The sequence below is a fragment of the Ovis canadensis genome, chromosome 2 (assembly GCF_042477335.2).
Source record: "Ovis canadensis isolate MfBH-ARS-UI-01 breed Bighorn chromosome 2, ARS-UI_OviCan_v2, whole genome shotgun sequence".
In the NCBI taxonomy this organism is placed as follows: Eukaryota; Metazoa; Chordata; class Mammalia; order Artiodactyla; family Bovidae; genus Ovis; species Ovis canadensis.
In genome coordinates this window covers 18,588,308-18,613,967 of record NC_091246.1, presented here as the reverse complement: position 1 = coordinate 18,613,967, position 25,660 = coordinate 18,588,308, and the positions used below count along the sequence as shown (strand labels likewise).

The 25,660-nt window shown below is 37.0% G+C and overlaps 3 protein-coding genes across 3 annotated transcripts in view; 1 reads left to right on the top strand and 2 right to left on the bottom strand.

Moving 5' to 3' along the window:
- LOC138434515 (olfactory receptor 13D1-like) overlaps window positions 1-25,660 on the top strand; it is a 76,048-nt gene that overhangs the window by 11,855 nt on the left and 38,533 nt on the right. The gene's annotated exons all lie outside the window — the stretch shown is intronic.
- LOC138433105 (olfactory receptor 13F1-like) lies at window positions 6,794-7,753 on the bottom strand. The gene has a single exon (XM_069575173.1). The coding sequence runs from the start codon at window positions 7,751-7,753 to the stop codon at window positions 6,794-6,796; it is 960 nt and encodes a 319-aa protein (XP_069431274.1).
- Window positions 21,705-22,661, bottom strand: LOC138434513 (olfactory receptor 13C2). Its single transcript, XM_069579348.1, has one exon. It carries the CDS (start codon window positions 22,659-22,661, stop codon window positions 21,705-21,707), a length of 957 nt encoding a protein of 318 aa, XP_069435449.1.

Here is a 25,660-nt window from a genome sequence, read left to right as displayed (position 1 = left end):
AATCACAAGTAAACTCAAATGAGTTGAATTCAGAATCTAGCCAGAATAAAGATCAAAAACTGACTATGTAGCCAAGACATGGAAGCAACCTAAGTGTTCATTGACAGGTGTGTGGATAAAGAGGTGATATACATACAGAAAGGAATATTAATCAGCTATTAAAAAGAATGGAATAATGACATATGCAGCAACATGGATGGACATATAGATTGTCATACTGAGCAAAGTAAGTCAGACAGAGAAAGACAAATACTGTATGATATCACTTTTATGCAGAATCTAGAAGAATTGATGCTTTTGAACTGTGGTGTTGGAGAAGACTCTGGAGAGTCCCTTGGACTGCAAGGAGATCCAACCAGTCCATTCTGAAGGAGATCAGTCCTGGGTGTTCATTGGAGGGACTGATGTTGAAGCTGAAACCCCAATACTTTGGCCACCTGATTGCAGAGAGTTGACTCATTTGAAAAGACCCTGATGCTTGGAAAGATTGAAGGTAGGGGGAGAAGGGGACGACGGAGGATGAGTTTGTTGGATGGCATCACCGACACAATGGACATGGGTTTGGGTGGACTCTGGGAGTTGGTGATGGAGGCCTGGCGTGCTGCAGTTCATGGGGTTGCAAAGAGTTGGACAAGACTGAGCGACTGAACTGAACTGAAAAGTAGACATGAACTTAGAAACAGATGTACAGGCTTAGAGAATGAACTTACTATTACCAAGGGAGAAGGAGGGAGGGGGAGGAATAGATAGGGAGTTTGTGATGGGGATCTATACACTGCTGTATATGAAAAGAATACTATCAAAGATATACTGTATAGCAAAGGGAACTCTGCTCAGTATTACTAACAACGTATATGGGAAAAGAATTTGAAGATTAATAGATACACAAACATATTACTGAATAATTTTGCTATAAAATTAAAACTAACACATTTTTTATCAATCAATTACACTCTAAAATAAAATAAGCTGACTGACAGGTGCTCTTTCAGAAGTAACAAGAAAGAATTTTATTATAAATATAGTAACTAAGTTATCTGTATTTCATAGAAGAGAAGATCAAAACTAGCATGTTTAAAAAATAGCCTAAGTTCACTCAGCTTGTGCAGACAAAAATCAAATTGGAATTCTATACTCCAAATCACAAGTGTTCTGTTCTTTTCCCTTTACTTCAACTCTGATCAATTATAGAAAAATGAAGCCAATCATTTTATAGATATCTGTCCCAAACTTCTGCATAGACAATATCATCCACACCTAGTGCTCAATTGCCATCTCTGAGCAAAGGACTTTTTAATATATAGCTTGACTCCTGATTTCTCTCCTGGACTTTACTAATCTGTCTTCACCTGGAAGTCTAGTTGTCAACACAGTCAACCAGTCATCCAACTTACATCATTACCTTTATGAAGTCATCATCCTTAAGCTTCTTCTCTTATTCAATCAATGGTTGCATCAGAGTTCTTTACTTATACTAGTTGAATCATTGTTGATGACTATCCATACATAAAAGATCCTCAAATCCAATACTGTAACCATGAAATTCCCATATTCATCCTATCTTTTCATCTCTTTGCTTTCTAAGTCTTCACTGCCTCTATGTACACTGTCTCCATGTACACTGTCTCCATGGTCCTATAACTCATTTGTCCCATTCTCAACTGATCCTCTATACTGTAGAAAGACCAGTCTTTCTAAACCTAACATCTTAGCCTGATCACATCACACGAGTATGAGAAAATATTCACTGACCTGCTCTTTCTACAGAAAAAAGCCCAGTATGATAAGATTTTTGACAAACAGGCTTCATCAAACCATCTCACCTTAAACGAATGCTCATAGAAGTCCTGAGAGGATCTCTCTCTTCCCTTGCCTTTGATAATAAAAATTACTAGCAATTGGTTGCTGGTTTTTATTTTCTCATCCGAATGTCACAGCTTCATAATGTAGACATTGCAGTGTCCATCTTCCAAAGCACAGAGAGGTCAAATTCTTATATGGAAGAAACCATTAGCCTTGACTTCCAATTTCCTCTTCTTATTGTATTTAAAAAGAAATGAATAATGGTAACACCATCCTAATTTAAATGTATTAAATAAATATTAAATGTATTAAAAATAATGTATTAAATTTATTAAAATAACCAAATATGAAATACTAGTCATAGGAAAAAGTTGGATTAAATCTCAGTATCCAAAAAACTAAGATCATGGCATTTGGTCCCATTAATTCATGGCAAGTAGATGGGGAAAAACTGGAAACCCACAGATTTTATTTTCTTGGGCTCCAAAATCACAATGGATAGTGACTGCAGCCATGAAATTAAAAGATTCTTGCTTCTTGGAAGAAAAGTTATGACAAACCTAGACAGTATATTGAAAAACAGAGAAATTACTTTGCCAACAATGGTCTATATGGTCAAAGTTATGTTTTGTTTTGTTTTTCCAGTAGTCATGTACAGATATAAGAGTTGGACCATAAAGAAGGGTAAGCATCAAAAAATTGATGCTTTCAAATTGTGATGCTGGAGAAGATTCTTGAGAGTCCCTTGGACAGCAAGGAGATCAAACCAGTCAATCCTAAAGGAAATTAATACTGAATATTCATTGGAAGAACTGATGCTGAAGCTGAAGCTCTAATACTTTCACCACTTGATGTGAAGAGCCAGCTCATTGGAAAAACCCTAATGCTGGGAAAGATTGAGGGCAGGAGGAGAAGGGGATGTCAGAGGATGAGATGGTTGGACGGCATCACTGACTCAATGGACGACTTTGAGCAAATTTCAGGATACAGTGAAGGACAGGGAAGCATGGTGTACTGCAGCTCATGGGGTCTCAAAGAGTTGGATATGACTTAGCAACTGAACAACAAGTCATAGGCAATAAAATAACAAGCAATCCACCATTATCTAGCATGAGTACTATGGAAGTTTATTAAAATCAGGCAGACCAAACCACAATACTAACACCTAGAATGGTATCAGAAGACTTAAGAGGTCTTCACAAAGTGAAGTTATAATCATAGGCTTATACATATTTGGTGAAGTCAGTTTCAGAAAAATACTTACTTGGAGATAATAAACCCAAGGCCAGATAACAGAAAACTTTTAAAGGAATGCAAACTTTACTTTAGGAATGCTCATATAAAAATAGAATTTTAGGGGCTTGGTTAAGTTCTACTTCCTCATCCATAGATCAGATTCTCTCTGACCCTGTGAAGACAGTGAAAGTCTAATCTTTGAAGGAAGGCAGATGAGTGAATATGACAAGTTGGAATTAATAATTATCTTAAGCCTCATCACTGTGTTAGCATTTATTTATATATACTTATGATACCTCCATTCTTTCACCTTGCTACTTTGCTCCAATAGACAAAAATAATTGCTTTCAAGTATTATTATCAGGTAATTATTGATCAGTCCATTGACTCCAATCTAACTACCTGAGGTTGTTGCTCTTTGGACAAACTAGATAAATCTTTGTTATAACTTGCTAACAATGTCCTAAAATTAATCCCAGTACATCTTCTATCTCTTTCTTCTATATCAATGGGCAGTCCTCAACTTGAGTCCAGACCATTAAAAAAATCTACAGATATTAATGATTCTATGACAAAAAACAAATAAGTTTTGTACATTTAACTATCTGGTCCAGAGAGGGATCACAAATGCTATGAAAATTTCTAAGCATACATTTTATTTCTTTGTATATTGTGGTTTATAAAATAAGATATTTCACATATTTCAATATTTTACACCCATTTAATAGGCTTTCATTATTGTAATATCTACAGCACAGATTTCATGTCTTTTTTTTTTCTAAGTGCTAATGAGTTCATTTATACCATTGGATTTAAGGAACCAGGTGTCTGGAATAACAGGATTAAACAGAGTACTAATAGTGTTTGAATATTCACTGGAAGGACTGATGCTGAAGCTGAAGCTCCAATACTTTGGCCACCTGATGCAAAGAGTAGACTCATTAGAAAAGACCCTGATGCTGGGAAAGATTGAAGGCAGGAGGAGAAGGGAACGTCAGAGGATGAGATGCTTGGATGGCATCACTGACTCAATGGACATGAGTTTGAGCAAGCTCAGGAGATAGTGAAGGACAGGGGAGCCTGGTGTACAGCAGTCCATGGAGTCACAAGAGTCAGACACTACTGAGCAACTGAACAACAACAGCAACAACTAGTAGTTTCACTGAAACACCTTTTATCTTCTTGTAAATTTACCAAAAAAAAAAAAAAGTGTTAGCATCTAAAGACTAACAACATGCCACTAAACTCTCTGATATTTTTTTTCTTGACTGGAACTCATCCACTCTACTTCTATTCAGGATATATTTCTGCAGATATTTTATATCTGTATATAGATGTTCACATTACACACACACACACATATCTGCATAAAGAAACATATCCACACATTTAAAACACAGCCACACATTTAGAGAATATGTAATTACTTCTAGTCCATTTAGTTATGTTAAAAAAGAGTTCATACTAGTTTGCTAATGCTGCCATAACAAAACATCAGGGACTGGGTGGCTTAACAACAGAAATTTATCAGGTCATAGTTTTGGAAGCTAGAAGTCCAAGATTAGGATGTTAGCAGGTTTAAAGTCTTCTGAGGCCTCTGCTTGGCTTCTACAGAGTCACCTTCTCACTATGTGCATTCAAATTTTCTTTTCTTATAATGACACAAGTCAGATTGTATAAGGGCCTACAATAACAGCCTCGTTTCAATTTAACCACCATTTAAAGGTTATATCTTCAAATATAGATGCATTCTGAGGTACTAGGTATGTGTGGGAGTAGGGGATGGGGGGGGCAGCCCTTCCACATTAGACTTTTTAAGGGACACAAGCCAACATTACACAGAGGCTAATAATAAATTAGTTAAAAATCTAGTAATTACATTCGCATATTGTTGTTGTTATATCAGTTGTTGTTCAGTTGCTCAGTCATGTTCAACTCTTTGCGACCCCATGGACTGCAGCACACTACTGAGTGATGCCATCCATTGAGTCCATGTTGCCATCCAACCATCTCATCCATTGTCATCCCCTTCTCCTTCTGCCTTCAATCTTTTCCCTCATCAGGGTCTTTCCTAATGAATCGGCTCTTCACATCAAGTGGCCAAAGTATTGGAGTTTCAGCTTCAGCATCAGTCCTTCCAATGAATATTCAGGATTAATTTCCTTTAGGATTGACTGGTTTGATCTCCTTGCAGTCCAAGGGACTCTCAAGAGTCTTCTCTAACACCACAGTTCAAAAGCATAAAATCTTCAGTGCTCAGCCTTCTTTATATCCAACTCTTCACATTCATTTGTATATTCAGTTCAGTTCAGTTCAGTCGCTCAGTCGTGTCCGACTCTTTGCGACCCCATGAATCGCAGCACGCCAGGCCTCCTTGTCCATCACCAACTCCCGGAGTACATATACATAATTTTGAATATTCACCAATATGATAATTTAATGTTTAAGTTATATTTACAATGAAGTACCACCTCACACTGATCAGAATGGCCATCATCAATATGTCTACAAATAATAAATGCTAGAGAAGGTGTGGAGAAAAGTGAACTCTCCTACATTGCTTGTGAGGATGCAGATTGGCACAACCACAATGAAGACCAGTATGAAAGTCCTTTAAAAAACTAATAATAGAGTTGCCATAGAATACCGAAATCTACTCCTGGGTATATATACAGAGAAAATGCTAATTCAAAAAGATACATGCACCCCAATGTTCATAACAGCATATTTGCAATAGGTAAGACATGGAAGCAACCTAAGTGTCCACTGACAGATGAATGAATAAAGAAGATGTGGAATACATATACAGGGTAATGTTACTCAACTATAAAGAGGATAAAACAATGTCTTTTGCAACAACATGGCTGGATCTAGAAAAAATTACACTAAGTGAAGTAAATTAGAGAAAGACAAAGATGATACCATCAATTTGTGGAGTCTACAAAAAATGATAAAAATGAATTTATTTATAAAATAGACTCACAGATACAGAAAACAAGCTTATCATTACCAAAAATGAAAGGAGGATGATGGATAAATTGAGAATTTGAGGCTAATTGATTGCTGTTGTTGTTTAGTTACTAAGTTGTGTCCGACTCTTTTGCAACCCCATAGACTATATAGCCCACCAGGCTCCTCTGTCTGTAGGATTTCCCTGGCAATAATACTGGAGTGAATTGCCATTTCCTTTAATAGGGGATCTTCTCGACCCAGTGATAGAACCTGTGCCTCTTGCATTGTCAGGCAAATTCTTCACCACTGAGCCACCAGAGAAGCCTGAGTCTAATAAATACCCAATTACCTAATCCTACATACAAAACAGATAAATAACCAGGACCTACTATAAACATGGGGAAAAATATTCAATATCTTATCATAACCTACTTTGGAAAAGAATCTGAAAAAGAATACACATACACACATAACTGAATTATTTTGTTATAGACTTGAAACCATATTAATCAATATATGTAAATTTTTAAAAATTTTAGAAAGAAATAAAAATATCATTAAACCAATAAAAATAATTATTTTAACCCTATAACCCCAAATAAAATTAAAATTTGTTATCATGAGACTATTTGTTTAAGATCAGATAAACTTATATATGATACATTGATATTACTTAGACTTTCAGTACTTAGTCAAAGAAGAGACTTAGAAAATTGCACATTACATTTAAAAATGAGTGTCTACCCCAATTATCTCCTGATATATATAGAAAGCACTAAATATCCCTTAATGTTTACAGATATTATTTGCTACTAGAGACTGAAAGAGCACAAAGAGGGTTCCTAACCAGCAATTTTTTCACAGCCACTTTCACTTCTCTGTTCCGTAAACTATAAATGATAGGATTCAACGTGGGGGTTAAGCCAGCGTATACCAAGGCTATAAATTTATCTATTTCCTGTGAATCCATAGTTGATGGCTTCAGGTACATGGAGAGAGCTGTCCCATAGAATAAAACCACTACACTCAGGTGGGCTGCACATGTTGAAAAAGCCTTGCTTCGACCATCCAGTGAGCTGATTCTTAGGATGCTAGAGAGGATGAATGCATAAGAGATACAAATGAGGAGCATTGGCATAGGAAGAAGAAGTACACTGATCAGCAGCATGATTAATTGCACCTTGGAAGTGTCGACACAAGCCAGTTTCAGGACGGCCAGAATCTCACAAGTGAAATGATTGACGACACTACTTCCACACAGTGACAGCTGCAACATAGACACAATTTCCACCAGGGCAGTGAAGGATCCTGTCACCCACGATCCAGCTGCAATCTGAACACAAATCTTCTTGTTCATGATGATGGAGTATCTCAGGGGGTTGCAGATGGCTACATATCGGTCATACGCCATCACAGACAGGAGCACACACTCAGTGGAGCCCATGGCCAGAGAGAAGTACATCTGAGCAGCACACCCTGAGAATGAGATGGTGTTTTTCCCTGAAATAAAATTTGCCAGCATTGGGGTCAGGGCAGAAGAAGTGTACCAGATGTCCAGACATGACAGGTTGCTGAGGAAGAAGTACATGGGTGTGTGTAGATGAGAATCCAGGACACTAACCGAGATCAGAATAATATTACCCAGTAAGGTGATCAAGTACATCAGCAAGCACAGCACAAATATGGTGATTTCAACTTTGGGATAGTGAGTAAATCCCAGAAAAATAAAATTAGAAATGACTGTTGCATTTGTCTTGTCCATTTTATTCTTCTTTGTTCATCTGTAATAGTGAATAAAAGTATACATGGCCTATGTTTAAAATTTACACTCTACCAACTTTCAAGGAGTTTTTATTAGAGGAACTTTAAAGGGAGCATTGCCTTCCAATGTTACTAGCAATATTCACTCATTCATCCAACATTTACTGAATACACTCTAAGGCACTGAGAATCTAGAGTGAGGTTATACAAGTTCTTCTCTCAGGCAAATAAAAATCAAATAAAAGACACACTCAAGTAAATTAAAATTTACAATAACATGATATACATATGCCCCAAGATACTAGGCAAACACAGAGACAAATGCTAACCTATGTCAGGGGTAATGCTTAGGAAGATATTTTGAGATTTGTTTTAATCAAAATATGAACTGACCTCAGTCAAGCTAAAGATCAGAAGAAGTTTCTGGGCAAAGAAACATTTTTGTTGTTGTTGTTGTAAAAGTTGAAACAGGAAAGGTTTTGGATGCATTCCAAAAAGTTTCAAATTATGTGAAAAAAAAAACACAAATGGAAATGCCACACACTAAGGAATATAAATAGGAGATAAGCAAGAGTCCACTCACTCTAACACTATGTTATATCTGTCTTCAAGAAGGCATTTTTGACTATGGAATAATCTTGAACCCATCCTTTATTACATTAAGTAATTCATAATATAAAGCAAATTATTTACAATATATCTCACAACTGATCACATATGGAAGTATGTTTGAAAACCACTGTCTTTCAAAATAGAGTTCAAACAAATTCAGTCACAAATTACACCAGCCTCACATTCTCATCATTGCCTACTTCTCTGATCTCATCTTCCAACACTCCTACCTTCTGCTCTAAAACAACCACTCTGTGGGTGCACATTCTTAGCATGCAAATTTATTTTTTATATATTTTAATATGCAATTATCTATCTAAAGTACCTTTCCTTCCCAGCTCTAATCTTAATGTTGTTGAGTATTTCAATTAGTTACCAAAACTGTATGCCATAAATCATAAGTACAGCTTCATGCTTGGTACACAGTTATGTAGTTCAAGTATATCACACTGACTATAGCTAGATATGCATATCCCTATCGCCACTACAGTGGACACTGGGCTTGTGAAGAGATTGTTCCTCACAATACTAGCAAAGTAATAAGTCATGTTTAAGATTTTTAATTACACATGGCTGCTTTGAACATGGCAAGTTTTTGACATGTGTTAAGATAAATGCATTTTCACTTTGGTTCTCTGTGGCAACATAAAAGCCTGAAAATCTATGAACTTGTTACATACATCTGCAAATTTCCCTGATCATTTCTCTGATCTTAAAGAAACCAGTTGAATTAAGAAACAAAATGATTAGCTCTTACTTTTAAGTATTTGATATACAGCCTTACAAATAGCTGTGAAAAGAAGAGAGGCGAAAAGCAAAGGAGAAAAGGAAAGATATAAGCATCTGAATGCAGAGTTCCAAAGAATAGCAAGAAGAGATAAGAAAGCCTTCTTCAGCAATCAATGCAAAGAAATAGAGGAAAACAACAGAATGGGAAAGACTAGAGATCTCTTCAAGAAAATTAGAGATACCAAGGGAACATTCCATGCAAAGATGGGCTCGATAAAGGACAGAAATAGTCTGGACCTAATAGAAGCAGAAGATATTAAGAAGAGGTGGCAAGAATACACAGAAGAACTGTACAAAAAAGATTGTCACAACCCAGATAGTCATGATGATGTGATCACTAATCTAGAGCCAGACATCTTGGAATGTGAAGTCAAGTGGGCCTTAGAAAGCATCACTACGAACAAAGCTAGTGGAGGTGATGGAATTCCAGTGGAGCTCTTTCAAATCCTGGAAGATGATGCTGTGAAAGTGCTGCACTCAATATGTCAGCAAGTTTGGAAAACTCAGCAGTGGCCACAGGACTGGAAAAGGTCAGTTTTCATTCCAATTCCAAAGAAGGGCAACGCAAAAGCATGCTCAAACTACCGCACAATTGCACTCATCTCACATGCTAGTGAAGCGTCTGCCTCCAATGCGGGAGACCCGGGTTTGATCCCTGGGTCGGGAAGATCTCCTGGAAAAGGAAATGGCAATTCACTCCAGTATTCTTGCCTGGAGAATCCCATGGACGGAGAAGCATAGTAGGTTACAGTCCACAGGGTCGCAAAGAGTCGGACACCACTGAGTGACTTCACCTCACCTCACCTCACATGCTAGTAAAGTAATGCTCAAAATTCTCCAAACCAGGCTTCAGCAATACCTGAACCGTGAAATTCCTGATGTTCAAGCTGGTTTTAGAAAAGGCAAAGGAACCAGAGATCAAATTGCCAACATCTGCTGGATCATGGAAAAAGCAAGAGAGTTCCAGAAAAACATCTACTTCTGCTTTATTGACTATGCCAAAGCCTTTGATTGTGTGGATCACAATAAACTGTGGAAAATTCTGACAGAGATGGGAATACCAGACCACCTAACCTGTCTCTTGAGAAATCTGTATGCAGGTCAGGAAGCAACAGTTAGAACTGGACATGGAACAACAGACTGGTTCCAAATAGGAAAAGGAGCACGTTAAGGCTGCATATTGTCACCCTGCTTATTTAACTTCTATGCAGAGTACATCATGAGAAACGCTGGACTGGAAGAAACAAGCTGGAATCAAGATTGCTGGGAGAAATATCAATAATCTCAGATATGCAGATGACACCACCCTTATGGCAGAAAGTGAAGAGGAACTAAACAGCCTCTTGATGAAAGTGAAAGAGGAGAGTGAAAAAGTTGGCTTGAAGCTCAACATTCAGAAAACACAGATCATGGCATCTGGTCCCATCACTTCATGGGAAATAGATGGGGAAACAGTGGAAACAGTGTCAGACTTTATTTTTAGGGGGCTCCAAAATCACGGCAGATGGTGACTGCAGCCATGAAATTGAAAGACACTTGCTCCTTGGAAGAAAAGTTATGATGAACCTAGATAGTATATTCAAAAGCAGAGACATTACTTTGCCAACTTAGGTCCATCTAGTCAAGACTATGGTTTTTCCTGTGGTCATGTATGGATGTGAGAATTGGACTGTGAAGAAGGCTAAGCGCTGAAGAATTGATGCTTTTCAACTGTGGTGTTGGAGAAGACTCTTGAGAGTCCCTTGGACTGTAAGGAGATCCAACTAGTCCATGCTGAAGGAGATCAGCCCTGGGATTTCTTTGGAAGGAATGATGCTAAAGCTGAAACTCCAGTACTTTGGCCACCTCATGCGAAGAGTTGACTCATTGGAAAAGACTCTGATGCTGGGAGGGATTGCGGGCAGGAGGAGAAGGGGATGACCCAGGATGAGATGGCTGGATGGCATCACGGACTCGATGGATGTGAGTCTGAGTGAACTCCGGGAGTTGGTGATGGACAGGGAGGCCTGACGTGCTGCGATTCATGGTGTCGCAGAGTCGGACACGACTGAGCGACTGAACTGAACTGATACAGTGAGACGTGAAAAAGACAATGATCACTTATGCTCTTAGAAGAGGAAGAAATACTTTTCAAAAGGTCATCTTCTGTACGGAATTAGAGCACTGTCCTCAGAGTATGAGATTTTAGGCTCTGAAACCAACCATGCTACTTACTGGCATGCAAAATTTAGCAAATCACTTGACCTCTTTGAAACATGATTTTACCGGCTCTCTGGTGGCTCAGCAGTAAAGAATCTGCAAGCGATGCAAGAGATGTAAGAGATACAAGTTTGATTCATGGGACAAGAAGAAAGCCTGGAGGAGTGTATAGCAACCCCACCAGTATGCTTGTCAAGAAAATTCCATGGACAGAGGAGCCTCATGGGCTATGATCCATGGGGTCACAAAGAGTTGGACACAACTGAAGGGTAATAGTTTCTATCTTGTGCAGATTTGCAAGATCTAGATTAACTTGCTTTAAATTCGCCCTCCATAACGCCAATTCCATGATCACTTTAATGTTTCACACAATCACAATAGTGGTTTATGATTTCATGTTCTCCCTACTTTCCTGAACCATAATTGCCTCTATGCTGCTATAGTCCTGGCCCACATTGACTCAGATTTTTAAAACATAGCAAATCTTTCAAAATTTATTAAAATTTCAACCTCCAATCCATGTATGAAAATCAAACACTTTACCAATTATTTCCAGAAAGGCAAAAGTTAGACATGCCTGGTCTGTAACATCCACTTTGGTCAGCATACACCTCCACTCCACTGAGGGTTTCTCTGCTGGGTTTTCCCCACCCAGCACTCAGTTTTCTTTTTCTGGCTCTGGGCCCTCGTGTTCCCTCTCCCTTCACCTGCTCTTCTGTCTACTTTTAGAAACAAAACAATGAACTCTTCTCCTTTTCTCATCCAGATTGCTGAGTCGCTTCAGTCGTGTCCAACTCTGTGCGACCCCATAGACAGCAGCCCACCAGGCTCCCCTGTCCCTGGGATTCTCCAGGCAAGAACACTGGAGTGGGTTGCCATTTCCTTCTCCAGTGCATGAAAGTGAAAAGCGAAAGTGAAGTCGCTCAGTCGTGTCCAACTCTTAGCGACCCCATGGACTGCATCCTACCAGGCTCCTCCATCCATGGGATTTTCCAGGCAAGACTACTGGAGTGGGGTGCCATTGCCTTCTCTGCTCATCCAGATTGAGTTCCACTCATTCCCTCATTCTTATCTTAGATCTTTGTCAGGGTCTCACCTACTCCAAGTCACTTTATACTTTCTGTCTCTAAAATGATTTCTGATTACAATGCTAAGATAATTAAACTTTTTTCAACAAATCCCTCTCTTTCTTTCTAAATGTCAGAGCCAGAATAGACTCTAAACTCCTAACCCAACCTTCTCATTTTAAAATTGACAGATAATTCAGGGAACTATAATATATGTAAATCCTATAATAAACCATAATGAAAAAGAATATGTGTATATATTTGACTGAATCACCTTGTCATACACTAGACACTGACACATATTGTAAATCAACTGTACATCAATAAAAAATTTTAAATGCAAAAAAATAGTTGACATATACTTGAGGGAGTTCAATGACTTGTCTAGGCAAATGAGAAAATCTGGAACACATTGTCAAAAGTTTTATCCCACCTTCAAAACTCATTTTTCATCTCAATATTTTTTCTATCAACTAGTGTTTCTCTTTAAAGTAAAGATCTTTATTCTGGTTTCCTGGCATAGCTAAGACCTATTAATAAATTTTGTAAATCTGAGATTACAGGAGATGGCTAATGTCTGTTCCCATTTACCTCAGCACACGGAATGCACATCTTCACTTTTGGTTAAAGTGTGCTTCAATATTTAAAGGTGATCTTCAGCAAAGTCTTTCTTGAGAGTCTAGTGTAGTGCTCAAAAGAGTAAAAGATTCTAAAATTTGCAATTTTGATAGTATTCTAAGAAAACTGTATTAAAGTGGGTTGTGCAGAGGTATTTTTATCAGAAGATTATAATAGAAAAGGACATGGATGTTCCTAGTTTGCAAAACATCAACCCAATTGTTGCCTGACTCACTATGTCAACATACATAGCTCATGTTAATTAAAAACTGTTTAATAATTTCTTAAGAGAAATAATGATATGAAGATTTGTTCTGCCCAAATCGCCCCCTATGATTTTCTCCAAAAATCTTCCAAAGGGCAATCCCTAGAACTTCACTACTAAAGTCTCCTACTGCTTTTAGGGACCTTCCAACTCCCTTAACAATTTAACTTTGTTATTCTGAAACCTAAAGAAGTTAAGAAAGTTTCCATTTCTCCTGGGTGTAATTCTCCAAGTTCAATTAAGAAATTCAGGGCAAAAAAAAAAAAGTAGTAAAATTTTTGTAATAATTTCAAGGCACTTGGCTAAGTAAAAGGCCTGATTCTTGAGAAATATCTGTGCAAGCAGAACTAGAGGAGACCATTTGCCTATCCCATTCCTCTGCAGATGGCCCTTGAACTATATAGCAAACATTCCAATTAATAGAACTATAGAGATGCCATCCCAAATAGCCTCTGAGCTTGCAATGTGAGCCATTCATTTTCAGCAATCTCTATAATTATCTCAGTTATCAGAGTAATAGCAGATAAAACATTCTTATTCCATTTTTAAATGGCCCCAAGGTGAGATTTGGGCTCTAGATTGTTTTCTTGTTTTCTTGGGCTCTATTTCTTTGAGGAAAATGTCTGTTATTTACTTTGACTGAATTTTATATTTATTTTTATTATTGGTTTTCTAACATTTTACAAAGAGATTCTTAAATGTGCCTTTCTTTTTATTTACCCTTCTTAACATTATAGATCTTGAGTTTAAGGCTTGATGTCTTCCATAAGTTTGAGAAAATCATTCAGTATTAGCCAATTTCTTTTCTATCCCATTTCCCCTTTTTCCTCTCCTCCTGAGTGTTCAGCTATACATACTAGTTTTACCAACATGTCCTATATAAGCTCTTACAGTCCTTTCTGTATTTTCCATTCTTTTTTTCTCCATACATTAGTCTGGATATTTCTACTGATTAACCTTTCAATTTGCTAAGCCTTTCTTCAACTTTGTCTAAGTTGTCGTAAATCCATCTCTAGTTCCTCCTTCTGGCTGTATTTTTCAGCTCCATAATATCTACTTGATGTTTTAATATAACATCAAATGCTCAAGTGAACTTGTCATCTTGTAATGTATGTAAAGGTACATGCTAACACTGGTTATTTTCAAATAGGTCTGGTAACTTCTATATCTGGATCATCCTGAGATGATCTGTTTTCAATCATCTGTTTTCATCTTTTGATCTTATATCTTACCAGTTATCATACATAAAAAACATATAATCTCTGGATGATGTTTTATTTATACAAAGAGAATTTCCTTTATCTTTGATACAACCCTAGATTGAGAAAGATTGCTTTGATCCAAAGAGTCACTGAGACAAGTTAGAGATGGATTTCAGGTTTTGTAGAACTTGGCCAAAAATCTGTTTCATCTCCTGTTTTAGATTTATCCCTCTAGGTTCCAAACTGAGAACCTGGAGTGTGTACAAGGGAGATTTCCCTTTCAAGAGTCAATGGACTTCAATTTTTATCTCATACCCACTGTGGGACTGATAAAACTTAACCTAACATATTTAACCTCCTTTTGCTCAATTTCCAGCACTCTTACTCTGGGCAGCCTAAAACTTAGCAAGTGCTTCATGTGGTAAATGAATTATACCTGCTGAGATCATTTAACTTCCTTAATTCAGAAACTTGGCCTCCCTTCAGTTCAGAATAGAATGTATTGGTAGGTTTAACTCTCTCTCTAGAACCTTAGCTCCTCATATCCTGACTCATTCAGAAGCAATCTAATTTGCTTTAAAAACATTATACTTTGTCTAGGATTGTCATAACTCTTCTTCCAAGGAACAAGTACCTTTTAATTACATGGCTGCAGTCACCATATGCAATGATTTTGGAGCCCAAGAAAATAAAATCTATCACTGTTTCCACTTTTTTGCCATCTATTTGCCATGAAGTGATGGGACCAGATGCCATGATCTTCATTTTTTGAATACTGAGTTTTAAGCCAGCTTTTTCACTCTCCTCTTTCACCTTCATCAGGAAGCTCTTTAGTTTCTCTTTGCGTTCTGCCATTAAAGTGGTAACATCTGCATATCTAAGGTTGTTGATATTTCTACCAGCAATCTTAGTTCCAGCTTTTGATTCATCCAGTCCAGCATTTCACATGATGTACTCTGCATATAAGTTAAATAAGCGGATGACAATATACAGTCTTGGCTATTGCAAATAGTGCCACTATGTACATTGGGGTGTGCATATGTTTTTGAAGTAGTGTTTTTGTGTTTTCTGGATGTATATCCAGGAGTAGAATTGCTAGGTCATATGGTAGTTCTATTTTTAGCTTTTTGAGAAATTTCCATATTGTCTTCCACAGTGACTGCACAAATTTTTATTTCCATCAACAGTGTACAAGGGTTTCCTTTTCTCTACATTCTCATCAACATTTGTTACTTATGTTCTTTTTGATGGTAGCTATTCTGACATGTGGGAGGTGATATCTCATTATGATTTTGATTTGAATTTCCCTGATAATTAGCTATGTTGAGCATCTTTTCATGTACTGTTGGCCATCTGCATTTCCTCTCTTGAAGAATATCTATTCAGTTCTTCTGCCCATTTTTAAATCAGGTTGTTTTCTTTTTTGAGGTTGAGCTGTATGATCCATTTATATACATTGGATATTGATCCTTTATCGGTCATATGCTTTACAAATATCTTCCCCTATTCACTAAGTGGTCTTTGCATTTTGGTGATGGTTTCCTTTACTGTGCAAAAGCCTTTACGTTTAAGAAGGCACCATTTTTTTTTATTTCTACTTTTATTTCCTTTACTTTAAGATACATATCCAAAAAAATTATTGCTGCAATTTATGTCAAAGAGTGTTCTGCCTATGTTTTCCTCTAGGATTTGTGTAGGATTTATGTAGTATCTGGCCTTACACTTAGATAAAAGATTTGCCTTTTGCAGCAATATGGATGGACTCAGAGGACATTATGAAACAAGTCAGACAAAGAAAGAAAAGTGATATGATATTACTTATACATGGAACCTAAAAAATACAACAAACTAGTGAATCCAACAGAAAAGAAGCAGACTCATGGATCTAGATCTCCCCTCTACCCTGAAGTTGGGAAAGACTGAGGATGGAAGGAAAATGGGGCGACAGACGATGAGATGGTTGGATGGAATCACCAGATCAGTGGACATGAGTTTGATCAAACTCCAGGAGATAGTGAAGGACAACGAAGCCTGACATGCTGCAGTTCATGGAGTAACAAAGAGTTGGATGTGACTTCTCAACTGAACAACAACAAACAGAACAAATGAGGGCTTACCAGTGGTATTGAGTGGGGCAGGATATATGGGCAGGCAAGTGGGAGATAGAAACTATTTAGTATAACATAGGCTAGAAATATGTATTTACAACATAGAAAATATAGTCAATATTTAGTAATAACTAAATATTATATAATCTTTTAAATTGTATTTTTAAATATTTTAATTATTTTTTAAAGTGATTTTCTGATGAAAAACTAACATTTTCAGTGGGAAAACAAAGTTTCTTTGTTTTGGACTCATATTTTTTACTTGTTATTTAATGCTTACTTATCATTTTAGATGAGTTGGTTATCAGTCCCTCTATAATGAAGAAAATAACACTTTGTAAATAAACAGATGATACAGTATTAGTATCCTAAAGAGGAGCTGCCAGAAATAATGACTATTCTAGTGAATTACTGCCTAAATGTTCATAGATCCATACAAAGTTATTATTATGGATAGGCATTACATAATTTTCAGTGACAACTCAAAATCTAATTTGTAGCATGTTTTCCTAGTAGACTATCTCCAAATTTGATGAACAACCTTCCCAATTAACTTGAAGAGTCCCTGGGAGTATCTCACATGTGCTGAATAGATGTCCACCTCCTCCCCCTCAGGATACTGCTATCACACTGTTATGATCTGCTATTCCTATCACTCCCCTGGAATTTGATTCTTACATTGTCTCAAATAGGCTCTACAGTTTAGTGTGCCCATAAATTAGATGATCCAAGCTAGGACACTTCTGACATGAAATGAGTAATTACTAATTACACTGTAGCAGCTGGTATTAATTAGACAAGTTCTGAGCAAATCGAAAGATATGGTCACCATTCCAAGGATGTTTCCCTTAGGGTCATCACATTTCAAGACCACAGGATGCTTCACACACAAAATATTGGCATCATATTTTGCTACCAGCACCCTAAAACAGTACTGTTTGTCCCATAGATGATGGAAACTACTTTGGTTTACACCTGATATCTTCCAAGGACCAGACCTAAGTCCATGGAGTCAAGCTAGGAAAACAATCAATCTCTGACAATATCATACACCCTTGGAACTAAGGCACAGTGAACCCTATTAAGATAATAGGAGACCAGGGATAAGAAGAGAGTTAGATGATAAACAATCTTCCTTATGGTGGAGGTTAGGAAGAAAGACATATCTAATTAAGGTTTTCTTGTTTCCTTTTCTGCATCATAATTTCCTTATCAGTTCAGTTCAGTCACTCATTCATGTCCGACTCTTTGCGACCCCATGAATTGCAGCACGCCAGGCTTCCCTGTCCATCACTAACTCCCAGAGTTCACTCAAACTCACATCCATCGAGTCGGTGATGCCATCCAGCCATCTCATCCTCTGCCGTCCCCTTTTCCTCCTGCCCCCAATCCCTCCCAGCATCAGAGTCTTTTCCAATGAGTCAACTCTTCCTCAAATTTTCAGTTAACAAAAAGAAGTCCAGAGCCAGCTATAGCTCAGGGAACAAAGGGAAAATAATCCACACATGGCATAAAACAAACTGGAAAAAGAACCACATCAACATTGATGACACTGAAGAACAGGCACAAATGACTAGCAATGAAGCCTAAATAGTGATTAAGAATAAGAAATACTTAGCCACAAACAGAAGTTTCTAAAAACAACTATTCCCTCACACTTCTGTATTCTATCTCCCTCGGAATGGCACATTTTTCTGTCCTAATAAAGTCAAATGAAATTCGAAAATTGCTAGTCTCTGTTCCCAAAGAAAGACCAATCTTTCCATACGGTGTTTCCACTTTCTAGAGGGTGCATAATGACCAACATTGAATCCAACTATTGAAAAAAACTGAAAACCAGTGAAAAAACTGTGATCTCACTTTTCAAGAAAAAATCTTTTGGGGCAGCTTCTCATTGACCATCATAATGAAATAAGTAAATGTAAAAGAATAACACAAAAAATTAATGCAAAAGAATGCTCAAACTATCACACAATTGCACTCATCTCACATGCTAGTAAAGTAATGCTCAAAATTCTCTAAGCCAGGCTTCAGCAATACACGAACTGTGAACTCCCTGATGTTCAAGCTGGTTTTAGAAAAGGCAGAGGAACCAGAGATCAAATTGCCAACATCCGCTGGATCATAGAAAAAGCAAAAGAGTTCCAGAAAAACATCTATTTCTGCTTTATTGACTATGCCAAAGCCTTTGACTGTGTGGATCACAATAAACTGTGGAAAATTCTGAAAGAGATGGGAATACGAGACCACCTAACCTGTCTCTTGAGAAATCTGTATGCAAGTCAGGAAGCAACAGTTAAAACTGGACATGGAACAACAGACTGGTTCCAAATAAGAAAAGGAGTACGTCAAGGCTGTATATTGTCACCCTGCTTATCTAACTTATATGCAGAGTACATCATGAGAAACACTGGACTGGAAGAAACACAAGCTGGAATCAAGATTGCCAGGAGAAATATCAATAACCTCAGATATGCAGATGACACCACCCTTATGGCAGAAAGTGAAGAAGAGCTAAAAAGCCTCTTGATGAAAGTGAAAGAGGATAGTAAAAAAAGTTGGCTTAAAGCTCAACATTCAGAAAACAAAGATCACGGCATCTGGTCCCATCACTTCATGGGAAATAAATGGGGAAACAGTAGAAACAGTGTCAGAATTTATTTTTTTGGGCTCCAAAATCACTGCAGATGGTGACTGCAGCCATGAAATTAAAAGACGCTTACTCCTTGGAAGAAAAGTTATGACCAACCTAGATAGTATATTCAAAAGCAGAGACATTACTTTGCTGACTAAGGTCCGTCTAGTCAAGGCTATGGTTTTTCCTGTGGTCATGTATGGATGTGAGAGTTGGACTGTGAAGAAGGCTGAGCACCAAAGAATTGATGCTTTTGAAATGTGGTGTTGGAGAAGACTCTTGAGAGTCCCTTGGACTGCAAGGAGATCCAACCAGTCCATTCTGAAGGAGATCAGCCCTGGGATTTCTTTGGAAGGAATGATGCTAAAGCTGAAACTCCAGTACTTTGGCCACCTCAAACGAAGAAATGACTCATTGGAAAAGACTCTGATGGTGGGAGGGATTGGGGGCAGGAGGATAAGGGGTCGACCCAGGATGAGATGGCTGGATGGCATCATGGACTCGATGGATGTGTGTCTGAGTGAACTCCGGGAGATGGTGATGGACAGGGGGGCCTGGCGTGCTGCGATTCATGGGGTCGCAAAGAGTCGGACACGACCTAGTGACTGAACTGAACTGAACTGATAAACTTTTCAGAAAAGAAACTCTCAAGAACTCATTTTATTCCCTGTACAGTTTCAGAAAGCATACCATTCCAAGAGGAAGTCAGTTAGGTCTTATTTTTTTTTTTTTTTTCTTTTTTTAGTTATATGTAGGACCTGGGAATAATTAACTGATGGTTATCTCAAATTTCTTAGAGAACATTCTCAAAAAGTTACTAATAGATTAAAACAACGTTTCAAGGAGATACAGATATAAATAGAAAGGACTGAAGAGAAACAGACTCAATTTCTCTCTTTGTGTTATGATAATCTGTATAATGTTCCTCACTGCCTCATTTGTGAAACGTAAGAGGAGAAATGTATGCCTTCCTTATAGTGAAAATAAATACAAGATTAAAAAAAGTTAAAGGATAAGATAGAAAAACAATATTTTAAAATCTAAATAAAAATGAACAATTAAGTATTATGGGATTTTTGTTAGCATTAGAAAGCTAAAGCAATCAAAGAGAAATAAAACCAAGTAACTTACTACCCCAAAGTTTTTTTTTAATTCTAAAATAAACATAATCAAAACTAAATAAAATTTAAAATTCAGAGGCTAGTATGATAGCAGTTACAGAGAAAAGAGATGTAATATTAAAATAAACATTAAAGTCTAAGATGAAAATCTGAAGTGTGCAACTCAGATCAAGAAGAAATAGGGACTTCCTTTATGGTCCAATGGTTGGGAATCTGACTTTCAGTGAAAGGGACATGGGTTCAATCTCTGGTTGGGGAACTAAAATCCCACATACCTGGGACAACCAAGCCCAGTAGGCCTGAGTGCTACAACTATTGAGACCGTGAGCTCTGGAGTCCACATGCCATAACTAGAAGGTTCATGTGCTGCAATATCCCACATGCTGCAACTAAGATCCAACAGAGCCAAATAAATTAATATATATATTAATATAAATTTATTTATTTTAATTGGAGGTTACTTAGCTTACAATATCGTATTGTTTTTGCCATACATCAACATGAATCTGCCACAGGTATACACGTGTTCCCCATCCTGAACCCCCTTCCCTCCTCCCTCCCCATACCATCCCTCTGGGTCATCTCAGAGCACCACCCCCAAGCATCCAGTATCATGCATCGAACCTGGACTGGCAATTTGTTTCATATAAATAAATATTTTAAATAAAAATAAGAAATAAAATGACAAAGGTGATGTTTTTAAAGATTGAAGGTTACAAACAGAGGAAAGAAATATAAACCCCAGATAAAAATCAAATGTAAAAACCATCTAAAAGATAGATTCACATTTCTTAATAACAGATTCCTCTGGGATTGGCAATACATTAAATATTTCATGGATAGAGAGACAATGGAACAGAGAAAAAGATATAGCTCTATTTTTATCAGTGGGTAATTTGACTCAGAAGTTATTTATATTTACAGCTTTAAATATCAAGTATTTGGTTGTAAGACCAAAGCAGTTAGATCCCATGTATCAGAAGGTATATATATTTAAAAAAAAAAACAACTGCCAAAGCAGATATGTTGAAAGTAGAAAAGAATAATTTAATGCCTCCTAGTTGGATATGAGGGGCTTCCCAGGTGGCTCAGTGGTAAAGAATCCGTCTTCCAATGCAGGAGATGAGGGTTTGATCCCTGGATCAGGAAGATCCCCTGGAGAAGAAAACGGCAACCCATTCATATTCTTGCCTAGGAAATCCCATAGACAGAGGAGTCTGGTGGGCTACAGTCCACGGGGTTGCAAAAAAGTTGGAGAAGACTCAGCGACTAACCAACAAAATTGATTAACTGACTTCTACATTGCGATTAAAAAAGTTACCTGTCCCTTTTCCATTTACTTATCAAAAATTTTTCTTCTCAGTAAATGTTTTACTGCTTCCTTCACATCCTTGTTCCTGAGACTATAAACTAAAGGATTAATCATAGGAGTCATCACTCCATAGAACACAGATACAAGCTTGTCAGTAGCATCCATGTCATCTGAATTAAGTGTCTCTGTAGACTTGGGCTTCATGTACATGAAGAGAATGGTTCCATAGAATATTATCACCACAGTCAAGTGGGCTGAACAAGTAGAGAAGACTTTGCTTCTCCCCTCAGAAGAGCGAATTCTGAGGATGCTGATAATAATTAATGTGTAAGAGATAATGATTAACAATAATGGTGTCATTATGAATAAGGTTGTGGCCACAAGCATGATGAACTCGTTACCTGAGATATCAGCACAGGCCAATTTCATGACAGCCAGAATTTCACAGGTGAAATGATTGATGACATTATTCCTGCAGAAGGGCAACTGCACTACACACCCAGTTTGTACTGTAGAGTTGACAACTCCTATGGTCCAGGAGCCAGCTGCCATGGGCACATAGGAACCCTTGCTCATGATGACAGAATATCTTAGAGGGTTGCAAATAGCCACATACCGATCAAAGGCCATCATGCCCAGGAGCACACACTCTGTTGTCCCCATGGCCAAGCCAAGGAACATTTGCACAGCACAGCCAGAGAAGGAGATGGTCTTTTTTTCTGAAAGGAAGCTCACCAGCATGGGAGGAATGGAGACAGTGGTGTAGCAGATGTCCAGGAAGGAGAGGTTCCCCAGGAAGAAGTACATAGGGGTGTGAAGGTGGGAGTCTAAGATGCTGATGAGAATAAGGGTACCATTTCCCAGAAGGATGACCACATACATTATTAAGACAAGCACATAAAAGAGTAATTCAAGCCTTGGATAACCAGAAAGCCCCTTCAGAAAAAATTCCACCAGAATGGTTTGGTTTTCCCATTCCATTGTATGGTTTCTTTTCCACCTGTAACATATTAGAATATGTTAAGATAAAATATATATTCTACTATGATTATATTCAACTATGTACCAATGTAGAAGTACCATATACTCATAGGAAGAAAAGAAAATATAAAAAGGAGTAGACCAAAGAAAGAAGAAAAGAAATAAAGTGGACCAAATAGAATAGAGAGGGGGGAGGGAAGAGAAATGAACATATTTTCAAGCTACAAGCAATATGCCATGCAATTTATTGAATCTCATCAAGGTTCTGGGAGAGAGGTATCATCATCCACATTTTACAATAGATAAATCAAACCAAAAATATTAAGTAAACTTAATTAAATGTAAATTTAGAGCAGAGGTAAGATTCAAACCCAAGTCTTCCTTGCTGAAGCCTAAGCTTTTGATCATATTTGTCACCACAAGTTAACTAAGGTTTAAAATAAATGCGAGTATCGCATTAGGTGTAACTGAAAAGTAAACTATTTTTATTGGCTAAAAACCATCATTGGAGAAGGAAAGGGCAACTCACTCCAATGTTCTCACCTGTAAAATCTCATCGACAAAAGAGCCTGGTGGGCTACAGTCCATGGGGTCACAAAGAGTTGGACATAACTTAGTGACTAAACAACAACAACCCCCACACATAATAGATTAATGATCTTGTCACTTTTCCATGTTATACTGCTATGCTTGTTAACTGACTTGTCCATTAGCATGAAAAATTTATTAAGGCAGGGACTTTTTCTTGTTTACTTCTACCATACCAGTATCTACAATATAACAGACAGACATATGAGGTTCAGAAATATTTGTTGAATAAATGAATACAGTCAAGGACCAAATGACTACTAATTATTTTATTTGTACATTACCTAATTTAGTCTGAGAAGCAACCCTATTAGGCAATTATTGCTATTATTAGCATTGTCATTTTCATTATAAAAAAGGAAGAAAATAAGTAATTTGCTTAAGGTCAGGGTCAAGGTCATAGCTAAATAGTGGTTGAGCCAGAACTTGAATCCAAGCCATATGGCTGTGGAGTTCAAACTTAATTGCTCATTTTGCAGAGAACTTGACTCACAGTCTAGAATATTTTATAATCTAGTAGATAATACTAATATTTCAAAAGAAATATCAGACCAAAATAGGGGATTAGTCAGAAAGAAGAGTTCAATATGGTGATTTGAGAGCACTTTAATTCTTTATATTTTGAAGGAAATTATTCATTTCTGTGACAAAAATATATCTATTAGTGTATAATTCTTCATAATTCTATAGTCTCCCCTTATGAGTAGTTCTATCTACTTTTTCACTGCTATTCTTAGTTGATTTCTCTTTTCATGAGTTTCACAAGAGGTTTTCCCCTATTACAACTTTTCTCCAAAAAAAATTTTAATGCTTTTGGAGAGATTTGTCCTTTCCACTTTGTTTCATTAATGTAGGTTTTTGTGTTTGTAAATTTCTTTAGGCTTATTTGGTATTTTATAATCTCATGAAATAAGAGAAACTATTTCTTAATATTTTATCTTTATCCTCTTTCTAGCTCTGAGTCATTTAAAACACTTTGTTTTACTATAGACTTAGATTTCTATATGAAATGTTCTTGTTACTGGTTTCCAGATAATTTTTTTCTCCTTCTGTCATTAATCCAAGTATTATCTAGATATGCATACCTAGTGATCAGATACTTTTATTCCATTTTATTATATCTAATTCATTTTATTATGGTAAAAAATGTGATCTATAATTCTAAAGGTATATATTTTGGGGTTCCATTTACTTGATTCATGTTGTAAATGTCAACAAAAAATATGAATTCTCTTTGGGGGAGATATATTATTTATATATATATGTATATATACACACAACAATACATGTAAACACATAATCAGGTTTATTAAATGCCCTATTCAAATCCTTGAGATTATTTTCTGTTATCTATATTTAATTAACTCTACATAATGATGGTTGGATGATTTCACTGACTTGATGGACATGAGTTTGAGCAAGCTCTGGGAGTTGGTGATGGACAGGGAATCCTGGCGTGCTGCAGTCCATTGGGTTGCAAAGAGTCAGACATAACTGAGTTACTGAACTGAACTGAATAAAGTTTTACTTGTATATCTAGAATTATTTTTATATGCTTAGTTTCTGTGTTGTTTAGTGTATACCTGTTTATGGCTGATAAACTTCATACATTGTGAATGTTACAATTAATTTCTATCACATTTTGTATTTTAAATTTAAATTCTACTTCTATGATATTGATATCCAAGCAAGAATACTGGAGTGGGTTGCTATTTCCCTTCTCCAGGGACGTTTCTGGCCCAGGGATTGAACCCGCATCTCTTACATCTCCTGTGTTTGGCAGGCAGGATCTTTACCACCGGTGCCACCTGGGAAGCCCAACTTTAGCTCTCTTTGTTGTGTGTACTCAGTCATGTCCAGTCCTTGCGACCCTGTGGACTATAGAACACCAGGCTCCTCTGTCCATGGGATTTCCTAGGCATGAATCCTGGAATGGGTTGCCATTTCCTTCTCCAGGGGATCTTCCTGACCCAAGGATAAAATGTGATAAAAATAGGTCAATTAATTATAACATTCACAATTTATGAAGAAGGTTATCAGCCATAAACAGGTGTACACTAAACCATATAGAAACTAAGCATATAAAAATAATCCTAGATAAACAAGTAAAATTTGACTACAAATATTTATATAGAATTGATTAAATATAGATAACAGAAAATTATCTCAAAGATTTGAATAGGGCATTCAATAAATGCCCTGATTTAGTGTATACATATATTGTGTGTCTATATACAAATCATAATACCTCCCCCAAAGAGAATTCCTATTTTTTGTTGACATTTTCAACATGGATCAAGTAACTTGCTGCCAAAAATATATAACTTTAGACTTACAGGTCAAATTTTTTATTATAATAAAATATAATAAAAGCATATTCACTCCATTCACTTTATTTATTTTTATTTTTT

Excerpts from the sequence above, each read along its gene's own strand:
- LOC138433105 (XM_069575173.1), bottom strand. The coding sequence starts at position 7,753 with ATGGACAAGACAAATGCAACAGTCATTTCTAATTTTATTTTTCTGGGA.
- LOC138434513 (XM_069579348.1), bottom strand. The coding sequence starts at position 22,661 with ATGGAATGGGAAAACCAAACCATTCTGGTGGAATTTTTTCTGAAGGGG.